Below are 25,760 nucleotides of genomic sequence, written 5' to 3'. Positions count from 1 at the left end.
ACAAAATATTATGTGAAGCCACATGAAGCAAGACAGATAGAAGGTCTAAATGTCCTGAGTATTACCCTAGTCCCTTTTGGTGACATCGAAACAAGTTGTTTGTCATCTAGACCTACGCTCTTAGAAAAAAAGGTGCTACATAGATCCTAAAAGGGTTCTACCTGGAATCAAAAAGGGTTCTACATGGAACCAAAAAGGTTTTTCCTATGGGGACAGCTGAAGAACCCTTTAAGAACCCTTTTTTCTAAGAGTGCACTGTAGACTTCATTCAGGGTTTATAATGGGTGTTGTTTGGTCCTAGTGTGAGTTGAGAGTATCTCACCTCCATCGATGTCCTCGCTGCCAAAATGGTTCCTGTAGAAGAGCATGAGCTCCATCTTGTAGCACTTGTAGAGGGTCACGAGGCAGATCAACAACAACAAGATGGCCCCCAAGCCTCCCGCCAGCTCCACTGTGTACATAAGCTCTGCTGTGAGAGAAGGGAGGGGGAGAGAGGGGGGGGGGGGGGTGGAGGGAGGAAGAAAAAGAGAAAGAAAAAGAGATAGAGAAGACGATAATGTTTACTTCGCTTATCTTTCTTTATCAAATCCAAAAACCAAGCACACATACAAATACATCCTCAAACCCAGCATGGTGTCACAGCTTATTGTCTCTGGATACTTCATAAAGCACAGAAGCTACATAACATGATTTAGAACATGAGGGAGATCAAGCCAGACTCCAGCTAGCTGCTAGCATGCTAACAGGGTTCCTAGCTACAATTTCCATTGATTTACCATTCCCGAGCTTCTACACCTGCATTCTAGCTGTTTGGGGTTTTAGGCTGGGTCTCTGTACAGCCCTTCGAGATATTAGCTGATGTACGAAGGGCTATATAAAATAAAATAAACTTGATTGATTTACCTTCAACTATGCTTATGCTAAGCTAAGCTAACCAACCCAAATCTTGGGTCACTGAGTCCTAGTTCATCAACTATTCCTTAGGTAGCCCCCCCCCACCAAATTCTCCTTTGCGTGAACTACTTCTCCTAAGACGGCCTCTATTTGGTGTTTAGACCAGCCCAGGTCAGCATAGCCTGAAGGCCCAAGCTATAGCACACGACTGGCCAGGAACTGATGGTGACCTCCCGTTGACAAGGGAAGCTCCATCAAAGGTGTGAGTGTAACGCTGTAAGGGCACCAAACCAAGCAAGCCAAGTCATTAGAGTAGTAATATAATATAGACTGGCACAAGGCTGTGTCCCACATGGCACCCTATTCCCTATTTAGTGCACTACCTTTGACCAGGGCCTATAGGGCTCTGTTCAAAAGTCATGACCTATGTGAGGAAGAGGGTGCCATTTGAGACGCAGCCTCGGAGAGAGGCGGAGCAAACTCTTTTACCCCCTCAGCCATCCATCATCCTCCCAGAGCTGACAGGATCTCCCAGGACCATCAACAGTAAACTCCACGAAACACTGATCTCAGTAAATCCACCCCACCACAACTCTGTTCGTCTGAAAGCCTGAGTGTCGAGGTAACTCAGGCACAATGCTATCCTTCCCGGGTTCCATTTACAATCCTATAGTACTGTACATTGAGGCTGCGGCAGTGTATGGTAGTGGAGTGGCTTCATACTGTAGGTTTAGTGGAGGGGTGTGCACTGCAAGGCTCTGGTTCTGCTGATTTCCGTCCTTATCTTTTAACTAGGGACTGAGTTCTACTGCCAGTTGTGTGGACTGCTAACATGAAAGCTGTCTACTAAATTGATACATTTTCAAATCAATGTGTAGTGTTTTCCTAAGTTCTGGGGGATCAAACCCTTTTGGTTTCAATCAGAAAGCAAAGAGCCATGGTCGGCAAATCATCACTCTTCAACGCTTTTTAGGCCATAAGATCTACATGTTTCTGAGTCATAACAAAGACAACAATGTTTTCATCTCAGTCTATAACCACAAGGACCTGAAGAGACCTTCGCTAGCCAAACAGTACACCACAACAACACACAGAGATACAGTTATTATTCTGGTCCCTAGAAGCAGTTGAGATTCTTTTCATCTTGTTGTCTCAAATCCCCCTTCTTAAAAAGACTCCTTCTGAGAATATCTATAGCAATGGCCTTTCATTTCAAAGATACATTTTAGCTTTAAAAACATTCACTGGACTGAGAAAGCCATCTCTGTAAACCACCCAGGGTTGTGAACATGAGACCCATCCAGATCTTTTATAATAAGAATAAGAGATAACGAATAGACCCAGGTCGCAAGCTGATCCATTTCCATCATTTGAACGCTGCAGAAGTGGTGTTGTTTTGGTGTGAGACAGCCATAGGGCTGTGACATTCTGTGGCGGTCATGACATTTTGTCAGCTGGTGATTGTCAAGCAAATAACTGCCAGTCTCACAGTAATTGACTGTTAATTAAAATAAACACATTTTGCATCTCCTGGCATCCACACACAGCCACTGATGCAGACCTTTGGAACATCTACATTTAAAAAAAGTCTAATAAATCCATGTAACATAGCCTACACCTTCAGAATAAATGCATTATTTATTTTAGACAGGTCTAAAGAAGCATGATATGAATAAAATGTAGTCTATTTCAGAGGAACAGAATAGCATACTCTGAGTTGTCCTTATGTTAGATCCTGATCTGGCTATGCCAAATGGCTGTGGGCTACCCTAGTTAAGAATTAGAATTCCGTGGCATTATTTTATAGTATGAAGAATACAATTGAACATAGCTGAATAAAATATAAAATATATTTTCTCCAAACGATTTGAGGGAGTGCGCACATGCAGCTATTCTGTGTTGAGCGGTTAACATAGAAACAGGTGCTTCTACAGTACATGCTTAATTTACAGTTATTAATATAACCTGTTGTTCTACAAATGTTGGGCGATATATTTTGATTTGTAATACATTGTAAGGCTGCATGATGCGACTCTAATGATGATTTGAAAAAAGTTGCTTGAAAGGCATGAGCTCTGCTTTGTTTTTTTTGTGCAGGTTGCACACACTACATCAGTCACTCATTCACAATTTGACAAACACTTGATAATGCCTCGAATTTCACGGCGGCATCCCTTTTGTGTGGCCGTAATGCACCCTAAAAAATCCATGCCTTTTGCAGCCAGTGGCCGTTGTGCCCTTCTCCCTGCGCTGCGAATGACCTCTCAACCACATGGCTCTCAATCACATGATCGGGTCTTTCTCAGAGGCTACAAGTGAAGGCAGACACATCGGCGATGCAACTGTGTGCGTCATTATCCCTTTCCGAGTTGCATATTGAAGATATTGGCAGAACTGTCCACAGGCATTGTTTCTTAAGCTGGGCATCATTCACAGTTGATAATATATAATTCACAAGTGATAGGCTAATATTGTCACCCATCACACTATTCTTGATTTAATCTGGTCTTTACATATACTAAATAATATATGTGTGACATTTGTTTTAGAATGGACCATTATCATGCACGTGTCTCGAAACAGGGGCAGCGTGAAAAAATCAATGTACTTAAATAGCAAATGGAGGAAGCTTTTCCCGTGGACCGTTTTCATGCCAGCCAGGTGGGCTATACTCCTATTGTAAAGAGAAGCAATGTGCTTAATATTAGGAAAGTAGAGAAATAAATACAGTAGGCCTAGCCTATAGAAAGCTGATGGTATCTTCCTCTTTATAATAGAGGCCATCACTTTGTTTTCTCATGCAATTACATAGCCTATAGAAATGTTGAGCAACATGAGCTCATGGGCTCTCATGAAGTGTTTGATTAGATGTTTGATTACATTTGCATTGATGTCAGAATGATTAGAGGGACAATAGAGTGCTGAGTACCAGGCAGCTAGTAAGTTTGGTAGGCTACTGATGACCAGCAGCAGCATCAGAACTTGGAGAAGCCTAATTACCGTGACCTAATGGTCACATGGAATTTGACTCGTGATCGCCGGTGTACTGGTATACGGTCACCGCAACAGCCCTAGTCAGCCATCAGAGTGGCAAGCCAGAAGTGTTTTTTTAGACAACCATTAGAGTGGTAAACCAGAAGTGTGTTTTTAGACAGCCATCAGAGTGGTAAATCAGAAGTGTGCTTTTAGACAGCCATCAGAGTGGTAAACCAGAAGTGTTTTTTTAGACAGCCATCAGAGTTGTAAACCAGAAGTGTGTTTTTAGACAGCCATCAGAGTTGTAAACCAGAAGTGTGTTTTTAGACAGGCATCAGAGTGGTAAACCAGAAGTGTATTTTTAGACAGCCATCAGAGTGGTAAACCAGAAGTGTTTTTTTTAGACAGCCATGAGAGTGGTAAACCAGAAGTGTGTTTTTAGACAGCCATCAGAGTGGTAAACCAGAAGTGTGTTTTTAGACATCCATCAGAGTGGTAAGCCAGAAGTGTTTTTTTAGACAGCCATCAGAGTGATAAACCAGAAGTGTGTTTTTAGACAGCCATCAGAGTGGTAAACCAGACAAGTGTCAACAACTGTGTGTGTGTGTGTGTGTGTGTGAGCAGGCTTTCTGAGTTGTAATGTTTCATGGTAGTCTCTGTATGGTTTTCAATGATCACTTATAGTGTGTATTGTTGTAACGGTTGTGGAAGTGTGTGTGTGTTCCTGTGTGTGTGTGTGTGTGTGTGTGTGTGTGTGTGTGTGTGTGTGTGTGTGTGTGTGTGTGTGTGTGTGTGTGTGTGTGTGTGTGTGTGTGTGTGTGTCTGTGTGTGCATGTGTGTTAAAAATCCTGATTTAAGTAAATACATTTTGCTGCTTACGTAAGTGTTGCGGTTTTCTCAGCGGCCGTAAAAGTGGTGAATATATTTACATAGTAAGTTATTTCCTCTTTTAAGCTTGCAGCTTTTGAGAAAGCTTTGATGGCATCCCAGTTCCATTTCATTTGGTATATTAAAGGATTTCTACAGAGAATAGACTACAGGAGATTAGGCTGGCCATTTGGATTGAAACATCAAACCACCTCCTTGTGTTCCACTCGGAAGACCAAGCTAGACCAAGGTTCACTTGGATGGTTGTTTGTGATGTTTAGTGATGATTGAATCTAAACCCTGGTCATATTTAGGTCTCCATAATGTAGAACGAAAAGCACAAGTGAGAAGAAGTCCAAAATAGTTGCACCAGTCTGATGTCATGCCAATAAGCATTATTTTTGAATTGGACACACAGGCACGCGCACGCACACACACGCACGCACACATAGAGAATAAATATTGACAGAAAGATGAAACAAATCCAGGCTAATGCATGTGATGTTACAATAAACACAACACCACCTTGTCTCTGTCCAATCAGCACGCTCTTTACTGCAGCCTGACCAGCCAATCAGCAGTGTCTCATCAGTGCTTTGAAAGTATGCAAACTTGAGGATTTGGGTCACCCTGTTCTTTCTGGGTATGTGTCCTGTTGATAACACAAGTCTCTGCTGGGGAACAAGGGAGTCCTTCTCCTTAAAAGCGAGAGAAAGAAGGAGAGAGATAAAGGAAGATAGACACCACTCTGCCGAGACATGAAAATAGGACAGCTAATTAGAGGACGCTATCTGAATTAAAGAAGAAAGCAGTCTTTGAAGATGCTTGTCTGATATCCTACCTGTTACATTTTTCACCTCATTTGTTTAGGATTTTTTTCCATGTGATTATCTGTGCCATGCCCAAAATGATGGTCCTCTCAAACCAGGACTCTTCAGTGTGTGTGTGTGTGTGTGTGTGTGTGTGTGTGTGTGTGTGTGTGTGTGTGTGTGTGTGTGTGTGTGTGTGTGCGTGTGTGTGTGTGTGTGTGTGTGCAAGCTTTTGTGAGTCTGTTTGCATGTCAGTCTGTCTCTCTGTGTCAAATCATCTTTATGTAAACATATACACCGTCTATGAACGGTCTCTTTCATGTGGCGTGGTCGCTGCAGATAAAGAATCAGACCAAGTTGTTATGCTGGGCTTTTATCCTACTTATTTATTTATTATGCTGCTGGGCCAATTGATGAGCTGTGGCTTGTAGGGAGATGGAGCTGATTGTAAATCGTCCTTGCTCCTCTAATGTAAGCACTTGGTGCCTGGCCATCGGCGTCTCTCTCTCTCTCTCTCTCTCTCTCTCGATAATTGTTTTCGTTATTACCTTCTCTGGCATTGCTGTTCTAATAACTTATTAATGGCAGCCGTTCAGCCTCGGTCAGTGTCGGTGCATTCAGTTTGGCCTGGAAGATGACACTGGCCCTCACTGATTTATCAGCATCGGCTGTACAAGGGGAGAATAATTTACTCTGTTTGAGGTGCTAAATTGTGGCAACGGGTGCATGAAATGTGACAGGAAATGACAGGGAGCCCGAGCCAGGAGAGGAGAGGAGAGGAGGGGAGAGGAGAGGAGAGGAAAGAGGAGAGGAGAGGAGAGGAAAGAGGAGAGAGGAAAGAGGAAAGAGGAGAGAGGAAAGAGGAAAGAGGAAAGAGGAAAGAGGAGAGAGGAGAGAGGAGAGAGGAGAGGGGAGGAGAGGGGAGGAGCGCTCAGGGCGGGGAGGAAGAAAACAAGCCAGCAGACCTTGGCTTTAATGGACATCGTTTTCAGTGTGTTTTGATGCACCACCGAGGCTCGCGACCTTGAGACAACGACGACGGATGGATAGAAAGGCTGCTATTTTCATCATTTTAATCCATGGGTTTTATTGAGAGATTTGTCAGGTATGACAACATTTGTTGTCGATTTGACACGGGCTGCTTAATCTTTATTCAGAGTGGCAAAAATGGCTTTCTTGTTGTTGTGGTTGTTTTCTGGCAGGGTCATAAAGTCAATAGTGACAGCAACCTTGGACCTCTACATAGCTTGTTTTATACTACATTGACTTTCGGCTCTATTCAACAGTGATTCAGAGGTCTACAACTCAGGCCCTTGAATAGAAGGACCACGGAGGCCAAATCATTCCTAAATCTGAAGGATTTACTTGAACTAGTCCCACAGAGAAGGCCTCCCCAGTGAAAACACCTATTATAATGGATGCTTTCATCCAGGACCCAGCAGGCAAATAAGGTACCCTTTGTCCTCCTAATGATGAAATCAATCCCTCGTCCTCCGCCTCTTTCCCCTGGAGACGCAGCACAGGGCAGCCAACACGCTCCACAACTCAACACCCTCCACACCTTCAACACCCTCCACACCACCACACCTCCGCTACCTCCAGACCCGCCACACCACTCCCACAACCCACATGTCAGTGACAAATCCCGATGGCAGCCGTCCCTCCAAACACACTAGCCCTGTGAGGAGGAGGTGGGGGGGAAACAAGATGAATGGAGAGGTGCCCAGTAGCTCTGTCAAATCTATCGCTGTGTAAGTGAGGCACAGTCCCCGACCGCCGGGAGATCATTTGTCTTAATCTCTGGGAGGAGAGCGTCAGGATGTGGGCTGTGGGCACCAGGCAGAGAAGAATGGACCTCTTTAGTGTAATCTCTGACACCTGACCGACGGTGCCCTGATACACGGGGACAAGATCTTTGATTCAACCAGGAGATGGAGGGGAGAGAGGATGAGAGAAGGAGAGGAAGGAAGAGAAGAGAGGGAAGGAGGCCTCAGGACGAACAGTCGGTTTAGAGGGGGTGGGGAGGTGGAGGAAGAGGGAAGCGGGGTAGAGGTTGAGGTGGTGGGGAGTTAGAGGGAAGAGGAGGTAGAGGATGAGGGGTGGGGGAGGTAGAGGCTGAGGGGGTGATGAGGAAGAGGGAAGTGGAGGATGAGGGGATGATGCGGTAGAGGAAGAGGGAAGAGGAGGTAGAGGATGGGGGTGGGGGGTGGGGAGGAAGAGGAAGAGGGATTTGGAGGTGGAGGATGAGGGAAGATGAGGTAGACGCTGAGGGGATGGGGAGGTGGAGGAAGAGGAAGAGGGAAGTGGAGGTAGAGGATGAGGGAAAAGGAGGTAGAGGATGAGGGGGTGGGGAGGTGGAGGAAGAGGAAGAGGGAAGTGGAGGTAGAGGATGAGGGGGTGGGGAGGTGGAGGATGAAAGGAAGAGGAGGTAGAGGCTGAGGGGGTGGGGAGGTGGAGGATGAGGGAAGAGGAGGTAGAGGCTGAGGGGTGGGGAGGTGGAGGATGAGGGAAGAGGAGGTAGAGGCTGAGGGGGTGGGGAGGTGGAGGATGAGGAAGAGGGAAGTGGAGGTAGAGGATGAGGGAAAAGGAGGTAGAGGATGAGGGGGTGATGAGGTAGAGGAAGAGGGAAGAGGAGGTAGAGGATGGGGGTGGGGAGGTGGAGGATGAGGGAAGAGGAGGTAGAGGCTGAGGGGGTGGGGAGGTGGAGGAAGAGGAAGAGGGAAGTGGAGGTAGAGGATGAGGGAAAAGGAGGTAGAGGATGAGGGGGTGATGAGGTAGAGGAAGAGGGAAGAGGAGGTAGAGGATGGGGGGTGGGGAGGAAGATTTTCTGATTTAAAAATTTTTTTTTTTTACACCTTTATTTAGCTAGGCAAGTCAGTTAAGAACACATTCTTATTTACAATGACGGCCTAGGAACGGTGGGTTAGCTGCCTTGTTCAGGGGCAGAACGACAGATTTTTACCTTGTCAGCTTGGGAATTCGTTTTTGCAACCTTCCGGTTACTAGTCCAACGCTCTAACCACCTGCCTTACATTGCACTCCATGAGGAGCCTGCGTGGCAGGCTGACTACCTGTTACACGAGGGCAGCAAGAAGCCAAGGTAAGTTGCTAGCTAGCATTAAACTTATCTTATTAAAACTTCTTGTCAATAGGGGGAGCTGTTAGCACTTTGTAATAATGACGTTCCCAAATTAAACTGCCTCGTACTCAATTCTTGCTCGTACAATATGCATATTATTATTACTATTGGATAGAAAACACTCTCTAGTTTCTAAAACCGTTTGAATTATATCTGTGAGTAAAACAGAACTGGACTTAGAGCAATTTTCCTATGTGTATGTGAGAATGCCAAATTTTCCAAGCTGCTCTGAGACCTGTGTATAAATCTGCCTGTCTTCTATTGGTTGAGATGCACTGCATACGCCTTCCCCTGGATGTTAGCGAATAGGGAGACTTGAAATGGAGTCTTTACGTAGATCTGAAATGTTATAAATCACTTGGCAAGGACGTGTCTGTTCTTTTCCCTCTTCGCTCTGACGCACTGAGGACCTTGGCATATTGTACTAGAACCATCGGTTATAGCTCTTAGAAATTTCCGGCTGTGTTTTTATTCGATATAGGCTTTAAAGACATCATAATCTTGTTATATTAAACCGAGTTATATCAGTTTATATCGGTATATTGCGATTTTCGGATATTTATTTGTACTGCGCTTTAGTGAGTCGGACACGTCTTTGCCACATGGCTAATGTTTACTGCTAATTGCAACGTTGAAGAGGACGTTCTACAACCTATTAACGATTCTTTTGGACAAAGGACACCTTTCCCAAGATTCTGATGAGAGTTCATCAAAAAGTAAGAACTATTTATGCTGATAATTCGTTGTTCTGTTGAAAAATGTCAAATGCATAAGTCGCCATTAATTGCAGTGCAGCCTCGCTTTAGCGCACGCTGTATGCTGAAATAACGTTAATTTTAAAAATGTAACACAGCGATTGCATTAAGAACTAATTTGTCTTTCAATTGCTGTCCAACCTGTATTTTTTAGTCAAGTTTTGGATTAGTTACTGATTAGAATAGGCGCCTCTCCAAAGATTTCTCCTGACATTTTCTGGGCAGCTTTGCTACTTTTCTCATTGTATAACCACGATTTGTGCCGCTAAATATGCACATTTTCGAACAAACTCTATATGCATTGTGTAATATGATGTTATAGGACTGTCATCTGAAGAATTCTGAGAAGGTTAGTGAAAGAATTAATATATTTTGGTGGTTTATATGTTATCGCTATTTTTGGCTTGAATCAATGCTGTTGTGATGTTTGCTATTGTGGTAAGCTAATATAACGCTATATTGTGTTTTCGCTGTAAAACACTTAGAAAATCTGAAATATTGGCTGGATTCACAAGATCTGTGTCTTTCATTTGCTGTACGCTGTGTATTTTTAAGAAATGTTTTATGATGAGTAATTAGCTAATACACGATGGTCTCTGTAGTTAATCTAGTTGCTTTGGTGAGAGTTGTGATGGTGGCTGCAATGGTAAACTATGATTTATACCTGAAATATGCACATTTTTCTAACAAAACATATTTATTGTATAGCATATGTTATCAGACTGTCATCTGATGAAAGTGTTTCTTGGTTAGTGGCTATTTATATCTTCATTTGGTCGAATTTGTGATAGCTACTGATGCAGTAAGAAAAGGGTGGAGTAAAAAAAGTGGTGTCTTTTGCTAATGTGGTTAGCTAATAGATTTACATATTGTTTCTTCCCTGTAAAACATTTTAAAAATCAGAAATGATGGCTGGATTCACAAGATGTGTATCTTTCATCTGGTGTCTTGGACTTGTGATTTAATGATATTTAGATGCTACTATTTACTTGTGACGCTATGCTAGCCTATGCTAGTCAGCTTTTTTTACTGATGGGGGTGCTCCCGGACCCGGGTTTGTGAGGAAGTAGAGGTTAAAAACAATCAATCTTAACATAATCACTAGTTAACTACACATGGTTGATGATATTACTAGTTTATCTAGCTTGTCCTGCGTTGCATATAATCGATGCGGTGCCTGTTAATTTATCATTGATTCACAGCCTACTTCGCCAAACGAGTGATTTAACAAGTGCAAACGTGAAAAAAGCACTGTCGTTGCACCAATGTACCTAACCATAAACATCAATGCCTTTCTTAAAATCAATACACAAGTATATATTGTTAAACCTGCATATTTAGTTAATATTGCCTGCTAACATGAATTTCTTATAACTAGGTAAATTGTGTCACTTCTCTTGCGTTCTGTGCAAGCAGTCATGGTATATGCATCAGTTTGGGCCGCCTGGCTCATTGCGAACTTTGTGAAGTCCATTTATTCCTAACAAAGGCCGTAATTAATTTGCCAGAATTGTACATAATTATGACATAACATTGAAGGTTGTACAATGTAACAGCAATATTTAGACCTAGGGATGCCATCCATTAGATAAAATACATAACGGTTCCGTATTTCACTGAAAGAATAAACGTTTTGTTTTCGAAATGATAGTTTCCGGATTCGATCATATTAATGACCTAAGGCTCGTATTTCTGTGTGTTATTATGTTATAATTAAGTCTATGATTTGATAGAGCAGTCTGACTGAGTGGTGGTAGGCACCAGCAGGCTCGTAAGCATTCATGCAAACAGCATTTTCGTGTGTTTTGCCAGCAGCTCTTCGCAATGCTTCAAGCATTGAGCTGTTTATGACTTCAAGCCTATCAACTCCCGAGATTAGGCTGGTGTAACCGATGTGAAATGGCTAGTTAGTTAGTGGGGTGCGCGCTAATAGCGTTTCAAACGTCACTCGCTCTGAGACTTGGAGTAGTTGTTCCCCTTGCTCTGCATGGGTAACGCTGCTTCGATAGTTGCTGCTAGTTGCTGCTTCGATAGTGGCTGTGTTCCTGGTTCGAGCCCAGGTAGGGGCGAGGAGAGGGACGGAAGCTATACTGTTACTCTGGCAATACTAAAGTGCCTATAAGAACATCCAATAGTCAAAGGTATATGAAATACAAATGGTATAGAGAGAAATAGTCCTATAATTCCTATAATAACCTCAACCTAAAACTTCTTACCTGGGAATATTGAAGACTCATGTTAAAAGGAACCACCAGCTTTCATATGTTCTCATGTTCTGAGCAAGGAACTTACATGGCACATATTGCACTTTTACTTTCTTCTCCAACACTTTGTTTTTGCATTATTTAAACCAAATTGAACATGTTTCATTATTTATTTGAGGCTAAATTGATTTTATTGATGTATTATATTAAGTTAAAATAAGTGTTCATTCAGTATTGTTGTAATTGTCATTATTACAAATAAATGTAAAAAAAATCGGCTGATTAATCGGTATCGGCCTTTTTTGGTCCTCCAATAATCGGTACCGGTATCGGCGTTGAAAAATCATAATCGGTCGACCTCTACTTGTGACATCACCATTTATCATGTCGGCTGTCTAGTGGACGGCTTGTGACATCACTCTTTATCATGTTGGCTGTCTAGTGGACGGCTTGTGACATCACTCTTTATCATGTTGGCTGTCTAGTGGACGGCTTGTGACATCACCCTTTATCATGTTGGCTGTCTAGTGGACGGCTTGTGACATCACCCTTTATCATGTTGGCTGTCTGGTGGATGGCTTGTGTCATGACATGGCCCTCTTTGGATATAGCAAGCACCAACTCTCTCTCTCTCACCACCTCTCTCTTCCCCCTAAACCCAGGCTCTGTTATCTCAGGTCGTAAATTCCTGGAGGAGACTCTCTCCCTCATGCAGTATAGAGAGAGGGTTCGCAGTAGAACAAAGGAACTTCTTCTACATTACAGAACTTGAGAACTGAACAATATCCATGTTTTGGAGAATGTGTAACCGGTCGGTGGAGAATCCAGCTACGACCCGGTCCGTTTTGTTTAATGTTTGTGACCTCATTGAGAGACAATACAGCAACATTACCATAACTCTGTCTCCGTCTCTCTGAGTCTCCGTTATGAGATTTGCATCTAATTATTTTATAAAATGAATGAGTAAAGATTAAACTATTTGTGAAATTATGTAATGTGATTTTAAACTGTTTAATGAAAGAGAATCCAATTCCCTTTAAAGTTTCACTAAGTCATTGGCCCACCCCCATGAGCACAGACATCGATCTGGCATCATGGGACAGCCTTTTTACTGTGCCGGGGAAAAAAACACACCTGGAGAAGCCCACTTCAGACCATGTTCCCTCAGCATCGAGGGGGCTAAGGTTTTGAGTAGAGACCACAAAAACCACAGGATAGGTGGTAATGGTTGCTGAATTCTTAACCATACCATGTGGTTCAACTCGGAGACTATCGATCCGACACAATAAGAGCACTTCTTCGATACTAATTACTAGTCTGCAGCTAGAAGTTATGTCGACCTGAAATGCGAAGACCGACAACCGCCGTAACATCTATTCTATAAGAACATTTCCTGCCTGTTTGGCCCTGTCCGGGGGTATCATCGGATGGGGCCACAGTGTCTCCTGACCCCTCCTGTCTCAGCCTCCAGTATTTATGCTGCAGTAGTTTATGTGTCGGGGGCTAGGGTCAGTCTGTTATATCTGGAGTACTTCTCCTGTCTTATCCGGTGTCCTGTGTGAATTTAAGTATGCTCTCTCTAATTCTCTCTTTCTCTCTTTCTTTCTCTCTCTCAGAGGACCTGAGCCCTAGGACCATGCTTCAGGACTACCTGGCATGATGACTCCTTGCTGTCCCCAGTCCGCCTGGCCGTGCTGCTGCTCCAGTTTCAACTGTTCTGCCTGCGGCTATGGAACCCTGACCTGTTCACCAGACGTGCTACCTGTCCCAGACCTGCTGTTTTCAACTCTCTAGAGACAGCAGGAGCGGTAGAGATACTCTTAATGATCGGCTATGAAAAGCCAACTGACATTACTCCTGAGGTGCTGACCTGATGCACCCTCTACAACCACTGTGGTTATTATTATTTGACCATGCTGGTCATTTATGAACATTTGAACATCTTGGCCATGTTCTGTTATAATCTCCACCTGGCACAGCCAGAAGAGGACTGGCCACCCCTCATAGCATGGTTCCTCTCTAGGTTTCTTCCTAGGTTTTGGCCTTTCTAGGGAGTTTTTCCTAGCCACCGTGCTTCTACACCTGCATTGCTTGCTGCTTGGGGTTTTAGGCTGGGTTTCTGTACAGCACTTTAAGATATCAGCTGATGTAGGAAGGGCTATTTAAATACATTTGATTTGATTTGGTCTTTCACGCCCTTCTCAGTCACTTTGTCTACCAAGCCGCCATACCGGTTTAGCCCACTAGGGCACATCCCCTATCATTTCCTTGTAACCATATCTACTTTTTTAGTTTGTTATGAATTTCTGTGATTATTTAGTTAGTTAGTAAATAAATGATTAAGATAATTGATGTATGGATGATTCATAGTGAAGGCTGGATTCATGCAGATAACCAACAATTTACAATGAGACTAACGTGAGGTAAAGAATAATTCATTAATTAGAAGATTCATTGATCAGATATTAAAATATCTGAAGTTATATTAGGAAAATTATAACTTTGAATTCTGAAGATTTTCCTTGGTGCCCCGACTTCCTAGTAAATTACATATTCATGATTAGTTTAATCACGTAATAATAATTACAGATAATTGAATTGATAAAATAAGTCTTCACTTTAATGATGCCAAAGACACGACACTTGTGACATCACCCTTTATCGTGTTGGCTGTCTGGTGGATAGCTTGTGTTGTGGTGTTGGTTGATCAGGCCCTGTCTGGTGGATAGCTTTGTTGTGGTGTTGGTTGATCAGGGCCTGTCTGGTAGATATCTTGTGTTGTGGTGTTGGGGGACCAGGCCCTGTCTGGTGGATAGCTTTGTTGTGGTGTTGGGGGTTCAGGCCCTGTCTGGTAGATATCTTGTTTTGTTGTGTTGGGGGATCAGGGCCTGTCTGGTAGACATCTTGTGTTGTGGTGTTGGGGGACCAGGCTCTGTCTGGTAGATATCTTTGTTGTGCTGTTGAGGGATCAGGCCCTGTCTGGTAGATAGCTTTGTTGTGGTGTTGGTTGATCAGGGCCTGTCTGGTAGATATCTTGTGTTGTGGTGTTGGGGGATCAGGCCCTGTCTGGTAGATATCTTGTGTTGTGTTGTTGGGGGATCAGGTCCTGTCTGGTAGATAGCTTTGTTGTGGTGTTGGGGGATCAGGCCCTGTCTGGTAGATATCTTGTTTTGGGGTGTTGGTTGATCAGGCCCTGTCTGGTAGATATCTTGTGTTGTGGTGTTGGGGGACCAGGCCCTGTCTGGTAGATATCTTTGTTGTGGTGTTGGGGGATCAGGCCCTGTCTGGTAGATATCTTGTGTTGTGTTGTTGGGGGATCAGGCCCTGTCTGGTAGATATCTTGTTTTGGGGTGTTGGTTGATCAGGCCCTGTCTGGTAGATATCTTGTGTTGTGGTGTTGGGAGACCAGGCCCTGTCTGGTAGATATCTTTGTTGTGGTGTTGGGGGATCAGGGCCTGTCTGGTAGATATCTTTGTTGTGGTGTTGGGGACCAGGCCTGTCTGGTGGATATCTGTGTTGTGGTGTTGTGAAATTGGGCGGTGCTCTGGAATGAGGCTAATGCTGTCACCATGGTGATGGATGGAGATGCATTGAGTCCAGGCCCTGCTCTGGTAGACGTTAGTCAGCCAATGGGCTCTGGCCATCAAGATTTGAAAGGATGCAACGTGTCTAGAAAAACAGACAGAGAAGAACCCTGCTGCTTCTCGGAATTGGCAACAAGATAACAGCTGTCTATCTTTCGGTCTCCAGCCCTGAAAACACATTTCAATGTTTGACGTTGATGTGACATTAAGCGGGTATCTAAAAAATGAGACAGACAGAATAACCTTTAGATAATTATGGTTTTAAGTGAAAACTTAGCTTTCTTTGGCACTATCTTCTCCAAACCAACTCTCGGTACACTGCTGTTGTGTGTGTGTGTGTGTGTCTGTGTGTCCTACCTCTCTTTGTGAGCTGGATGTTGGCCTGCCTTCTGCCGTTGCCATTCTCCACGAAGCAGGAGTAGTTCCCCAGATCAGCCTCTTCCACCGAGTCAATGGTCAGGGTGATAGACACCTCCTGCTCTCCCAGGTGCTCCCGGATAAGCCTGCAGAGAAGAAAATAGAAGAGGAGAAGAGAATAGGAGAGGAGAGAAGCAGAGAGGAGAGGAGAACATAGAGAAGAGGGGAGGAGAAGAAAGAAGAGGAGAAGAGAGAAGAGGTGAGAGGAGAAGAGAGAAGAGGAGAAGAGAGAAGGGAGAAGAGAGGAGAGAACAGAGAAGAGAAAGTCTCTGTGAGGATCCTGTCTGTGATTGATTGACAATTACCAAGCATTATCCCCCTCACTGTGACTTGATTACCCAGGAGGGCTGGCTTGGGGGCAGATTAGCGAGGATGCTAATTTCACTGGAGATGAGACTTGACATGAATTGGCCTTGATACAGATTGTGGACAGAATAGCAGTAAAAGCATCACCACAAGTGATGGTGCACTTTACAAACCATGGGTGACCGTAATACCACAAAGACAGCATACATTAAAAACTTGAAGTGGTCAGTCATTATTTCTACAGACTTTACGGTAATTTCATTGAAAGTCAGCACCATGTTTTCAGCTCGCACAGTGTTGTAAGATAACTAGCTAAATAATGAGGTTGAAAAGTAGCTTTTTATAGCGGCATGCTGCTATGGAAACGGAGGAACGGCAGAGAAAAACAATATGAGTTCAAAAGTAAATGAATCTCTCCTGCTAGGCACACACAGAGCAGACGGAACAAATGGAAAAATAATGATCTCTATTCTTTAGCGTTTAGTGATATCGGCCGCCATTCTGTCTGTTTTATGACACTGAGCCTAATAATGCGAAAAGACAACTGTACGAATGTCACTTGCTGCTGTTCTCCTCTCCCTTGGGGACACTTGAATGTGGTTCAGAACAATCAATCACATTTCTCCTCTTCAGCATGTCGGGGAAGGATGGGGGAAGTACATCAGGTCAATTACAGAGTGCAGTACAGATGGTGGAGGTGGAAGGCAGACTGACATGGGGAATCTAGTAATTACAGAGTGCAGTACAGATGGTGGAAGTGGAAGGCAGACTGACATGGGGAATCTAGTAATTACAGAGTGCAGTACAGATGGTGGAGGTGGAAGGCAGACTGACATGGGGAATCTAGTAATTACAGAGTGCAGTACAGATGGTGGAAGTGGAAGGCAGACTGACATGGGGAATCTAGTAATTACAGAGTGCAGTACAGATGGTGGAAGTGGAAGGCAGACTGACATGGGGAATCTAGTAATTACAGAGTGCAGTACAGATGGTGGAAGTGGAAGGCAGACTGACATGGAGAATCTAGTAATTACAGAGTGCAGTACAGATGGTGGAAGTGGAAGGCAGACTGACATGGAGAATCTAGTAATTACAGAGTGCAGTACAGATGGTGGAAGTGGAAGGCAGACTGACATGGAGAATCTAGTAATTACAGAGTGCAGTACAGATGGCAGGAGATGGCAGGAGGCTTTGAAGGAAGTGGAGAGGAGGTGGGAGTAGGGAGGAGGAGGGCGGGTTGTTGGGGAGACACAGAGAAGGGACAATGATGTTCAACAGGCAAGTGTAGACTAGATACCGAGGCTGATGTGGAGACGTTCAACAGGCTATATAGTAGACTAGATACAGAGGCTGATGTGGAGACGTTCAACAGACTATATAGTAGACTAGATACAGAGGCTGACATGGAGACGTTCAACAGACTATATAGTAGACTAGATACAGAGGCTGATGTGGAGACGTTCAACAGACTATATAGTAGACTAGATACAGAGGCTGACGTGGAGACGTTCAACAGACTATATAGTAGACTAGATACAGAGGCTGACGTGGAGACGTTCAACAGACTATATAGTAGACTAGATACAGAGGCTGACGTGGAGGCGTTCAACAGACTATATAGTAGACTAGATACAGAGGCAGACGTGGAGACGTTCAACAGACTATATAGTAGACTAGATACAGAGGCTGATGTGGAGACGTTCAACAGACTATATAGTAGACTAGATACAGAGGCTGACGTGGAGACGTTCAACAGACTATATAGTAGACTAGATACAGAGGCTGACGTGGAGACGTTCAACAGACTATATAGTAGACTAGATACAGAGGCAGACGTGGAGACGTTCAACAGACTATATAGTAGACTAGATACAGAGGCTGACGTGGAGACGTTCAACAGACTATATAGTAGACTAGATACAGAGGCTGACGTGGAGACGTTCAACAGACTATATAGTAGACTAGATACAGAGGCTGACGTGGAGACGTTCAACAGACTATATAGTAGACTAGATACAGAGGCTGACGTGGAGGCGTTCAACAGACTATATAGTAGACTAGATACAGAGGCTGATGTGGAGACGTTCAACAGACTATATAGTAGACTAGATACAGAGGCTGACGTGGAGACGTTCAACAGACTATATAGTAGACTAGATACAGAGGCTGATGTGGAGGCGTTCAACAGACTATATAGTAGACTAGATACAGAGGCTGACGTGGAGACGTTCAACAGACTATATAGTAGACTAGATACAGAGGCTGACGTGGAGACGTTCAACAGACTATATAGTAGACTAGATACAGAGGCAGACGTGGAGACGTTCAACAGACTATATAGTAGACTAGATACAGAGGCTGACGTGGAGGCGTTCAACAGACTATATTTTAGACTAGATACAGAGGCTGATGTGGAGACGTTCAACAGACTATATAGTAGACTAGATACAGAGGCTGATGTGGCGACGTTCAACAGACTATATAGTAGACTAGATACAGAGGCTGACGTAGAGACGTTCAACAGACTATATAGTAGACTAGATACAGAGGCTGATGTGGAGACGTTCAACAGACTATATAGTAGACTAGATACAGAGGCTGACGTGGAGACGTTCAACAGTCTATATAGTAGACTAGATACAGAGGCTGATGTGGAGAAGTTCAACAGACTATATAGTAGACTAGATACAGAGGCAGACGTGGAGACGTTCAACAGACTATATAGTAGACTAGATACAGAGGCTGATGTGGAGACGTTCAACAGACTATATAGTAGACTAGATACAGAGGCTGACGTAGAGACGTTCAACAGACTATATAGTAGACTAGATACAGAGGCTGACGTGGAGGCGTTCAACAGACTATATAGTAGACTAGATACAGAGGCTGACGTGGAGACGTTCAACAGACTATATAGTAGACTAGATACAGAGGCAGACGTGGAGACGTTCAACAGACTATATAGTAGACTAGATACAGAGGCTGACGTGGAGACGTTCAACAGACTATATAGTAGACTAGATACAGTGGCTGACATGGAGACGTTCAACAGACTATATAGTAGACTAGATACAGAGGCTGATGTGGAGACGTTCAACAGACTATATAGTAGACTAGATACAGAGGCTGACGTAGAGACGTTCAACAGACTATATAGTAGACTAGATACAGAGGCTGACGTGGAGACGTTCAACAGACTATATAGTAGACTAGATACAGAGGCAGACGTGGAGACGTTCAACAGACTATATAGTAGACTAGATACAGAGGCTGACGTGGAGGCGTTCAACAGACTATATAGTAGACTAGATACAGAGGCTGACGTGGAGACGTTCAACAGACTATATAGTAGACTAGATACAGAGGCTGACGTAGAGACGTTCAACAGACTATATAGTAGACTAGATACAGAGGCTGATGTGGAGACGTTCAACAGACTATATAGTAGACTAGATACAGAGGCTGACGTGGAGACGTTCAACAGACTATATAGTAGACTAGATACAGAGGCAGACGTGGAGACGTTCAACAGACTATATAGTAGACTAGATACAGAGGCTGACGTGGAGGCGTTCAACAGACTATATAGTAGACTAGATACAGAGGCTGACGTGGAGACGTTCAACAGACTATATAGTAGACTAGATATAGAGGCTGACGTAGGAGACGTTCAAAAGACTATATAGTAGACTAGATACAGAGGCTGACGTGGAGACGTTCAACAGACTATATAGTAGACTAGATACAGAGGCTGACGTGGAGACGTTCAACAGACTATATAGTAGACTAGATACAGAGGCTGACGTGGAGACGTTCAACAGACTATATAGTAGACTAGATACAGAGGCTGACGTGGAGACGTTCAACAGACTATATAGTAGACTAGATACAGAGGCTGACGTGGAGACGTTCAACAGACTATATAGTAGACTAGATACAGAGGCTGACGTGGAGACGTTCAACAGACTATATAGTAGACTAGATACAGAGGCTGACGTGGAGACGTTCAACAGACTATATAGTAGACTAGATACAGAGGCTGATGTGGAGACGTAGAGGATAGAGGATAAAATGACATACATCATAGAGTGGTCTGGCCTCCACGTCAGCCTCTGTATCGCACTCCTCCATCCCTACTGTTATAATGATCTCATAAGTCTATACAGTCTAGATATTGATATGTCATACAGAGACGGTGATATCTCTTCAAACGCACTCCTTCATCCCTACTGTTATAATGATCTCATATAACAGTCTATACAGTCTAGATATTAATATGTCATACAGAGACGGTGATATCTCTTCAAACGCACTCCTCCATCCCTACTGTTATAATGATCTCATAAGTCTATACAGTCTAGATATTAATATGTCATACAGAGACGGTGATATCTCTTCAAACGCACTCCTCCATCCCTGCTGTTATAATGATCTCATAAGTCTATACAGTCTAGATATTGATATGTCATACAGAGACGGTGATATCTCTTCAAACCCACTCCTCCATCCCTGCTGTTATAATGATCTCATAAGTCTATACAGTCTAGATATTGATATGTCATACAGAGACGGTGATATCTCTTCAAACGCACTCCTCCATCCCTACTGTTATAATGATCTCATAAGTCTATACAGTCTACTCTAGATATTAATATGTCATACAGAGACGGTGATATCTCTTCAAACGCACTCCTCCATCCCTACTGTTATAATGATCTCATATAACAGTCTATACAGTCTAGAAATTAATATGTCATACAGAGACGGTGATATCTCTTCAAACGCACTCCTCCATCCCTACTGTTATAATGATCTCATATAACAGTCTATACAGTCTAGATATTGATATGTCATTCAGAGACGGTGATATCTCTTCAAACCCACTCCTCCATCCCTACTGTTATAATGATCTCATATAACAGTCTATACAGTCTAGATATTAATATGTCATACAGAGACGGTGATATCTCTTCAAACGCACTCCTCCATCCCTACTGTTATAATGATCTCATATAACAGTCTATACAGTCTAGATATTAATATGTCATACAGAGACGGTGATATCTCTTCAAACGCACTCCTCCATCCCTACTGTTATAATGATCTCATAAGTCTATACAGTCTAGATATTGATATGTCATACAGAGACGGTGATATCTCTTCAAACCTACTCCTCCATCCCTACTGTTATAATGATCTCATAAGTCTATACAGTCTAGATATTGATATGTCATACAGAGACGGTGATATCTCTTCAAACCCACTCCTCCATCCCTACTGTTATAATGATCTCATAAGTCTATACAGTCTAAATATTGATATGTCATACAGAGACGGTGATATCTCTTCAAACCCACTCCTCCATCCCTACTGTTATAATGATCTCATAAGTCTATACAGTCTAAATATTGATATGTCATACAGAGACGGTGATATCTCTTCAAACCCACTCCTCCATCCCTACTGTTATAATGATCTCGTTCCTCTTCAGACTGGATATTAAGACACAAGTTTATACAGCCTAAAGGTTAAATCACTTCAGTCCTCTCTCGAGAGAGTTGAAGCATCTGTAATCATTTGATCATCATGACCATCTTGTCCTTCCGTCTGTAAAGTGGTATCATTGTACAGTATTTCACAAACAAGAGAACAGAATCATTTGATGATGGAAGTTACCGGGGTGATAGACGACTAAATCCCTCTCCATGATGAAGGAAGTTTCTGATGAACCTCCCCAACGGCATGGAGCCCAGACCAGGCTTTGTGGAATCTAGCTCCGACTAAATTGATTCTCCCAAGATCAATACTTCAAAACATTTAAATTATTAAACGGCCACCTTGTACCTATGTTGTCCTCAGTAGTTAAATTCCATTCTGTTTGCTGGAAACCATACTTTTTCAATAAACGTTAATCAAATATAACCACAGACTGTTTGCTCATTGCTGTTGCTCTAAGATGGCAATTCAGCACAAATGCACATGTGCCAATTGAATCTCAACGAGTAAACAGTCGGTGGTGGTATTTCAGCAAACAAAGAAAGGAACACAACTACAGACAACATCCTCCTCCTCCATCCCCCTCCAGCTCTCTATCCTCCTCCATCCCTCTTATCCTCCTCCAGCCCTCTTATCCTCCTCCATCCCTCTCCAGCTCTCTTATCCTCCTCCATCCCTCTTATCCTCCTCCATCCCTCTATATCCTCCTCCAGCCCTCTTATCCTCCTCCATCCCTCTTATCCTCCTCCATCCCTCTTATCCTCCTCCATCCCTCTATATCCTCCTCCATCCCTCTATATCCTCCTTCAGCCCTCTTATCCTCCTCCATCCCTCTCCAGCTCTCTTATCCTCCTCCATCCCTCTATATCCTCCTCCAGCCCTCTTATCCTCCTCCATCCCTCTATATCCTCCTCCAGCCCTCTTATCCTCCTCCATCCCTCTCCAGCTCTCTTATCCTCCTCCATCCCTCTATATCCTCCTCCAGCTCTCTTATCCTCCTCCATCCCTCTTATCCTCCTCCAGCCCTCTTATCCTCCTCCATCCCTCTCCAGCTCTCTTATCCTCCTCCATCCCTCTATATCCTCCTCCAGCCCTCTTATCCTCCTCCATCCCTCTATATCCTCCTCCAGCCCTCTTATCCTCCTCCATTCCTCTATATCCTCCTCCATCCCTCTCCAGCCTTCTTATTCTCCTCCATCCCTCTATATACTTCTCCATCCCTCTATATCCTCCTTCATCCCTCTCCAGCCCTCTTATCCTCCTCCATCCCTCTATATCCTCCTCCAGCCCTCTTATCCTCCTCCATCCCTCTATATCCTCCTCCATCCCTCTATCTCATCCTCCAGCCCTCTTATCCTCCTCCATCCCTCTATATCCTCCTTCAGCCCTCTTATCCTCCTCCATCCCGCTATATCCTCCTCCAGCCCTCTTATACTTCTCCATCCCTCTATATACTTCTCCATCCCTCTATATCCTCCTCCATCCCTCTCCAGCCCTCTTATCCTCCTCCATCCCTCTCTATACTTCTCCATTCCTCTCCAGCTCTCTTATCCTCCTCTATCCCTCTATATCCTCCTCCAGCCCTCTTATCCTCCTCTATCCCTCTCTATACTTCTCCATCCCTCTCCATTCTCCCCCATCCCTCTCCATCCTCCTCCATCCCTCTCCATCCTCCTCATCCCTCTATATCCTCCTCCATCCCTCTATATCCTCCTCCATCCCTCTATATCCCTCTCCATCCTCCCCATCCCTCTCCATCCTCCTCCATCCCTCTATATCCTCCTCCATCCCTCTATATCCTCCTCCATCCCTCTATATCCCTCTCCATCCCTCTCCATCCTCCCCCATCCCTCTCCATCCTCCTCTATCCCTCTCCATCCTCCTCCATCCCTCTCCATCCTCCTCCATCCCTCTATATCCTCCTCCATTCCTTTCTATCCCTCTCTATCCCTCTCAATCCTCCTTCATCCCTCTCCATCCCTCTATATCCCTCTCTATCCCTCTCCATCCTCCTCCATCCCCCTCCATCCACCTCCATCCCTCTCTATCCCTCTCTATCCTCCTCCATCCCTCTCCATCCCTCTATATCCCTCTCTATCCCTCTCCATCCTCCTCCATCCCTCTCCATCCCCCTCCAACCCTCTATATCCCTCCATATTCCTCTCTATCCCTCTCCATCCTCCTCCATCCCTCTATATCCCTCTCTATCCCTCTCCATCCCCCTCCATCCCTCTATATCCCTCTCTATCCCTCTCCATCCTCCTCCATCCCTCTCCATCCCCCTCCAACCCTCTCTATCCCTCTCCATCCACCTCCATTCCTCTATATCCCTCTCTATCCCTCTCTATCCTCCTCTATCCCTCTCCATCCCTCTATATCCCTCTCTATCCCTCTCCATCCTCCTCCATCCCTCTCCATCCCCCTCCATCCACCTACATCCCCCATATCCCTCTCTATCCCTCTCCATCCTCCTCCATCCCTCTCCATCCCCCTCCAACCCTCTATATCCCTCTCTATCCCTCTCCATCCACCTCCATCCCTCTATATCCCTCTCTATCCCTCTCCATCCTGCTCCATCCCTCTCCATCCCCCTCCAACCCTCTATATCCATCTTTATCCCTCTCCATCCACCTCCATCCCTCTCTATCCCTCTCCATCCACCTCCATCCCTCTCTATCCCTCTCCATCCCCCTCCATCCACCTCCATCCCTCTATATCCCTCTCTATCCCTCTCCATCCTCCTCCATCCCTCGCCATCCCTCTATATCTCTCTCTATCCCTCTCCGTCCACCTCCATCCCTCTCCATCCCTCTCCATAGTTTGGTCAGCCAGGCAGCGACAGGGGACCGTGAGGCTGAAGGATGGATCTCCACTGATGGCTTTTTAAAGAGCCCTGCATGGCCATGTGTGTCGCTACATGGATTTAATGGCTGTAGAAAATCATTGGGAATCATCATGGGTCAGATCTGTCTCCGTAGAAAAGCATTGGGAATCATCATGGGTCAGATCTGTCTCTGTAGAAAAGCATTGGGAATCATCATGGGTCAGATCTGTCTCTGTAGAAAAGCATTGGGAATCATCATGGGTCAGATCTGTCTCTGTAGAAAAGCATTGGGAATCATCATGGGACAGATCTGTCTCTGTAGAAAAGCATTGGGAATCATCATGGGTCAGATCTGTCTCTGTAGAAAAGCATTGGGAATCATCATGGGTCAGATCTGTCTCCGTAGAAAAGCATTGGGAATCATCATGGGTCAGATCTGTCTCTGTAGAAAAGCATTGGGAATCATCATGGGTCAGATCTGTCTCTGTAGAAAAGCATTGGGAATCATCATGGGTCAGATCTGTCTCTGTAGAAAAGCATTGGGAATCATCATGGGTCAGATCTGTCTCTGTAGAAAAGCATTGGGAATCATCATGGGTCAGATCTGTCTCCGTAGAAAAGCATTGGGAATCATCATGGGTCAGATCTGTCTCTGTAGAAAAGCATTGGGAATCATCATGGGTCAGATCTGTCTCTGTAGAAAAGCATTGGGAATCATCATGGGTCAGATCTGTCTCTGTAGAAAAGCATTGGGAATCATCATGGGTCAGATCTGTCTCTGTAGAAAAGCATTGGGAATCATCATGGGTCAGATCTGTCTCTGTAGAAAAGCATTGGGAATCATCATGGGTCAGATCTGTCTCTGTAGAAAAGCATTGGGAATCATCATGGGTCAGATCTGTCTCTGTAGAAAAGCATTGGGAATCATCATGGGTCAGATCTGTCTCTGTAGAAAAGCATTGGGAATCATCATGGGTCAGATCTGTCTCCGTAGAAAAGCATTGGGACTCATCATGTGTCAGATCTGTCTCTGTAGAAAAGCATTGGGAATCATCATGGGTCAGATCTGTCTCTGTAGAAAAGCATTGGGAATCATCATGGGTCAGATCTGTCTCCGTAGAAAAGCATTGGGAATCATCATGGGTCAGATCTGTCTCTGTAGAAAAGCATTGGGAATCATCATGGGTCAGATCTGTCTCTGTAGAAAAGCATTGGGAATCATCATGGGTCAGATCTGTCTCTGTAGAAAAGCATTGGGAATCATCATGGGTCAGATCTGTCTCTGTAGAAAAGCATTGGGAATCATCATGGGTCAGATCTGTCTCTGTAGAAAAGCATTGGGAATCATCATGGGTCAGATCTGTCTCTGTAGAAAAGCATTGGGAATCATCATGGGTCAGATCTGTCTCTGTAGAAAAGCATTGGGAATCATCATGGGTCAGATCTGTCTCTGTAGAAAAGCATTGGGAATCATCATGGGTCAGATCTG

General features: G+C 44.2%; 1 protein-coding gene across 2 annotated transcripts in view; it reads right to left on the bottom strand.

Annotated features, from left to right (window-relative positions):
* Window positions 1–200: 200 nt before the first annotated feature.
* Window positions 201–25,760, bottom strand: part of LOC129840509 (interleukin-1 receptor accessory protein-like 1-B) — a 43,585-nt gene continuing 18,025 nt past the window's right edge. The window contains exons 2-3 of one of the 2 annotated variants that reach the window (XM_055908428.1): window positions 15,586–15,731; window positions 201–466 (exon numbers count right to left, since the gene is read on the bottom strand). In XM_055908428.1, the coding sequence (XP_055764403.1) occupies window positions 276–466; window positions 15,586–15,731 (337 nt within the window). In that variant the 3' untranslated portion in view covers window positions 201–275. Of the gene's footprint in view, window positions 470–15,585; window positions 15,732–25,760 lie in introns of both variants that reach the window. The other variant, XM_055908427.1, reaches the window with a different exon arrangement.

Source organism: Salvelinus fontinalis, chromosome 41 (genome assembly GCF_029448725.1).
Source record: "Salvelinus fontinalis isolate EN_2023a chromosome 41, ASM2944872v1, whole genome shotgun sequence".
NCBI lineage: Eukaryota > Metazoa > Chordata > Actinopteri > Salmoniformes > Salmonidae > Salvelinus > Salvelinus fontinalis.
The sequence above is the reverse complement of the archived record's forward strand: the minus strand, read 5'-3'. Positions and strand labels throughout refer to the sequence as shown.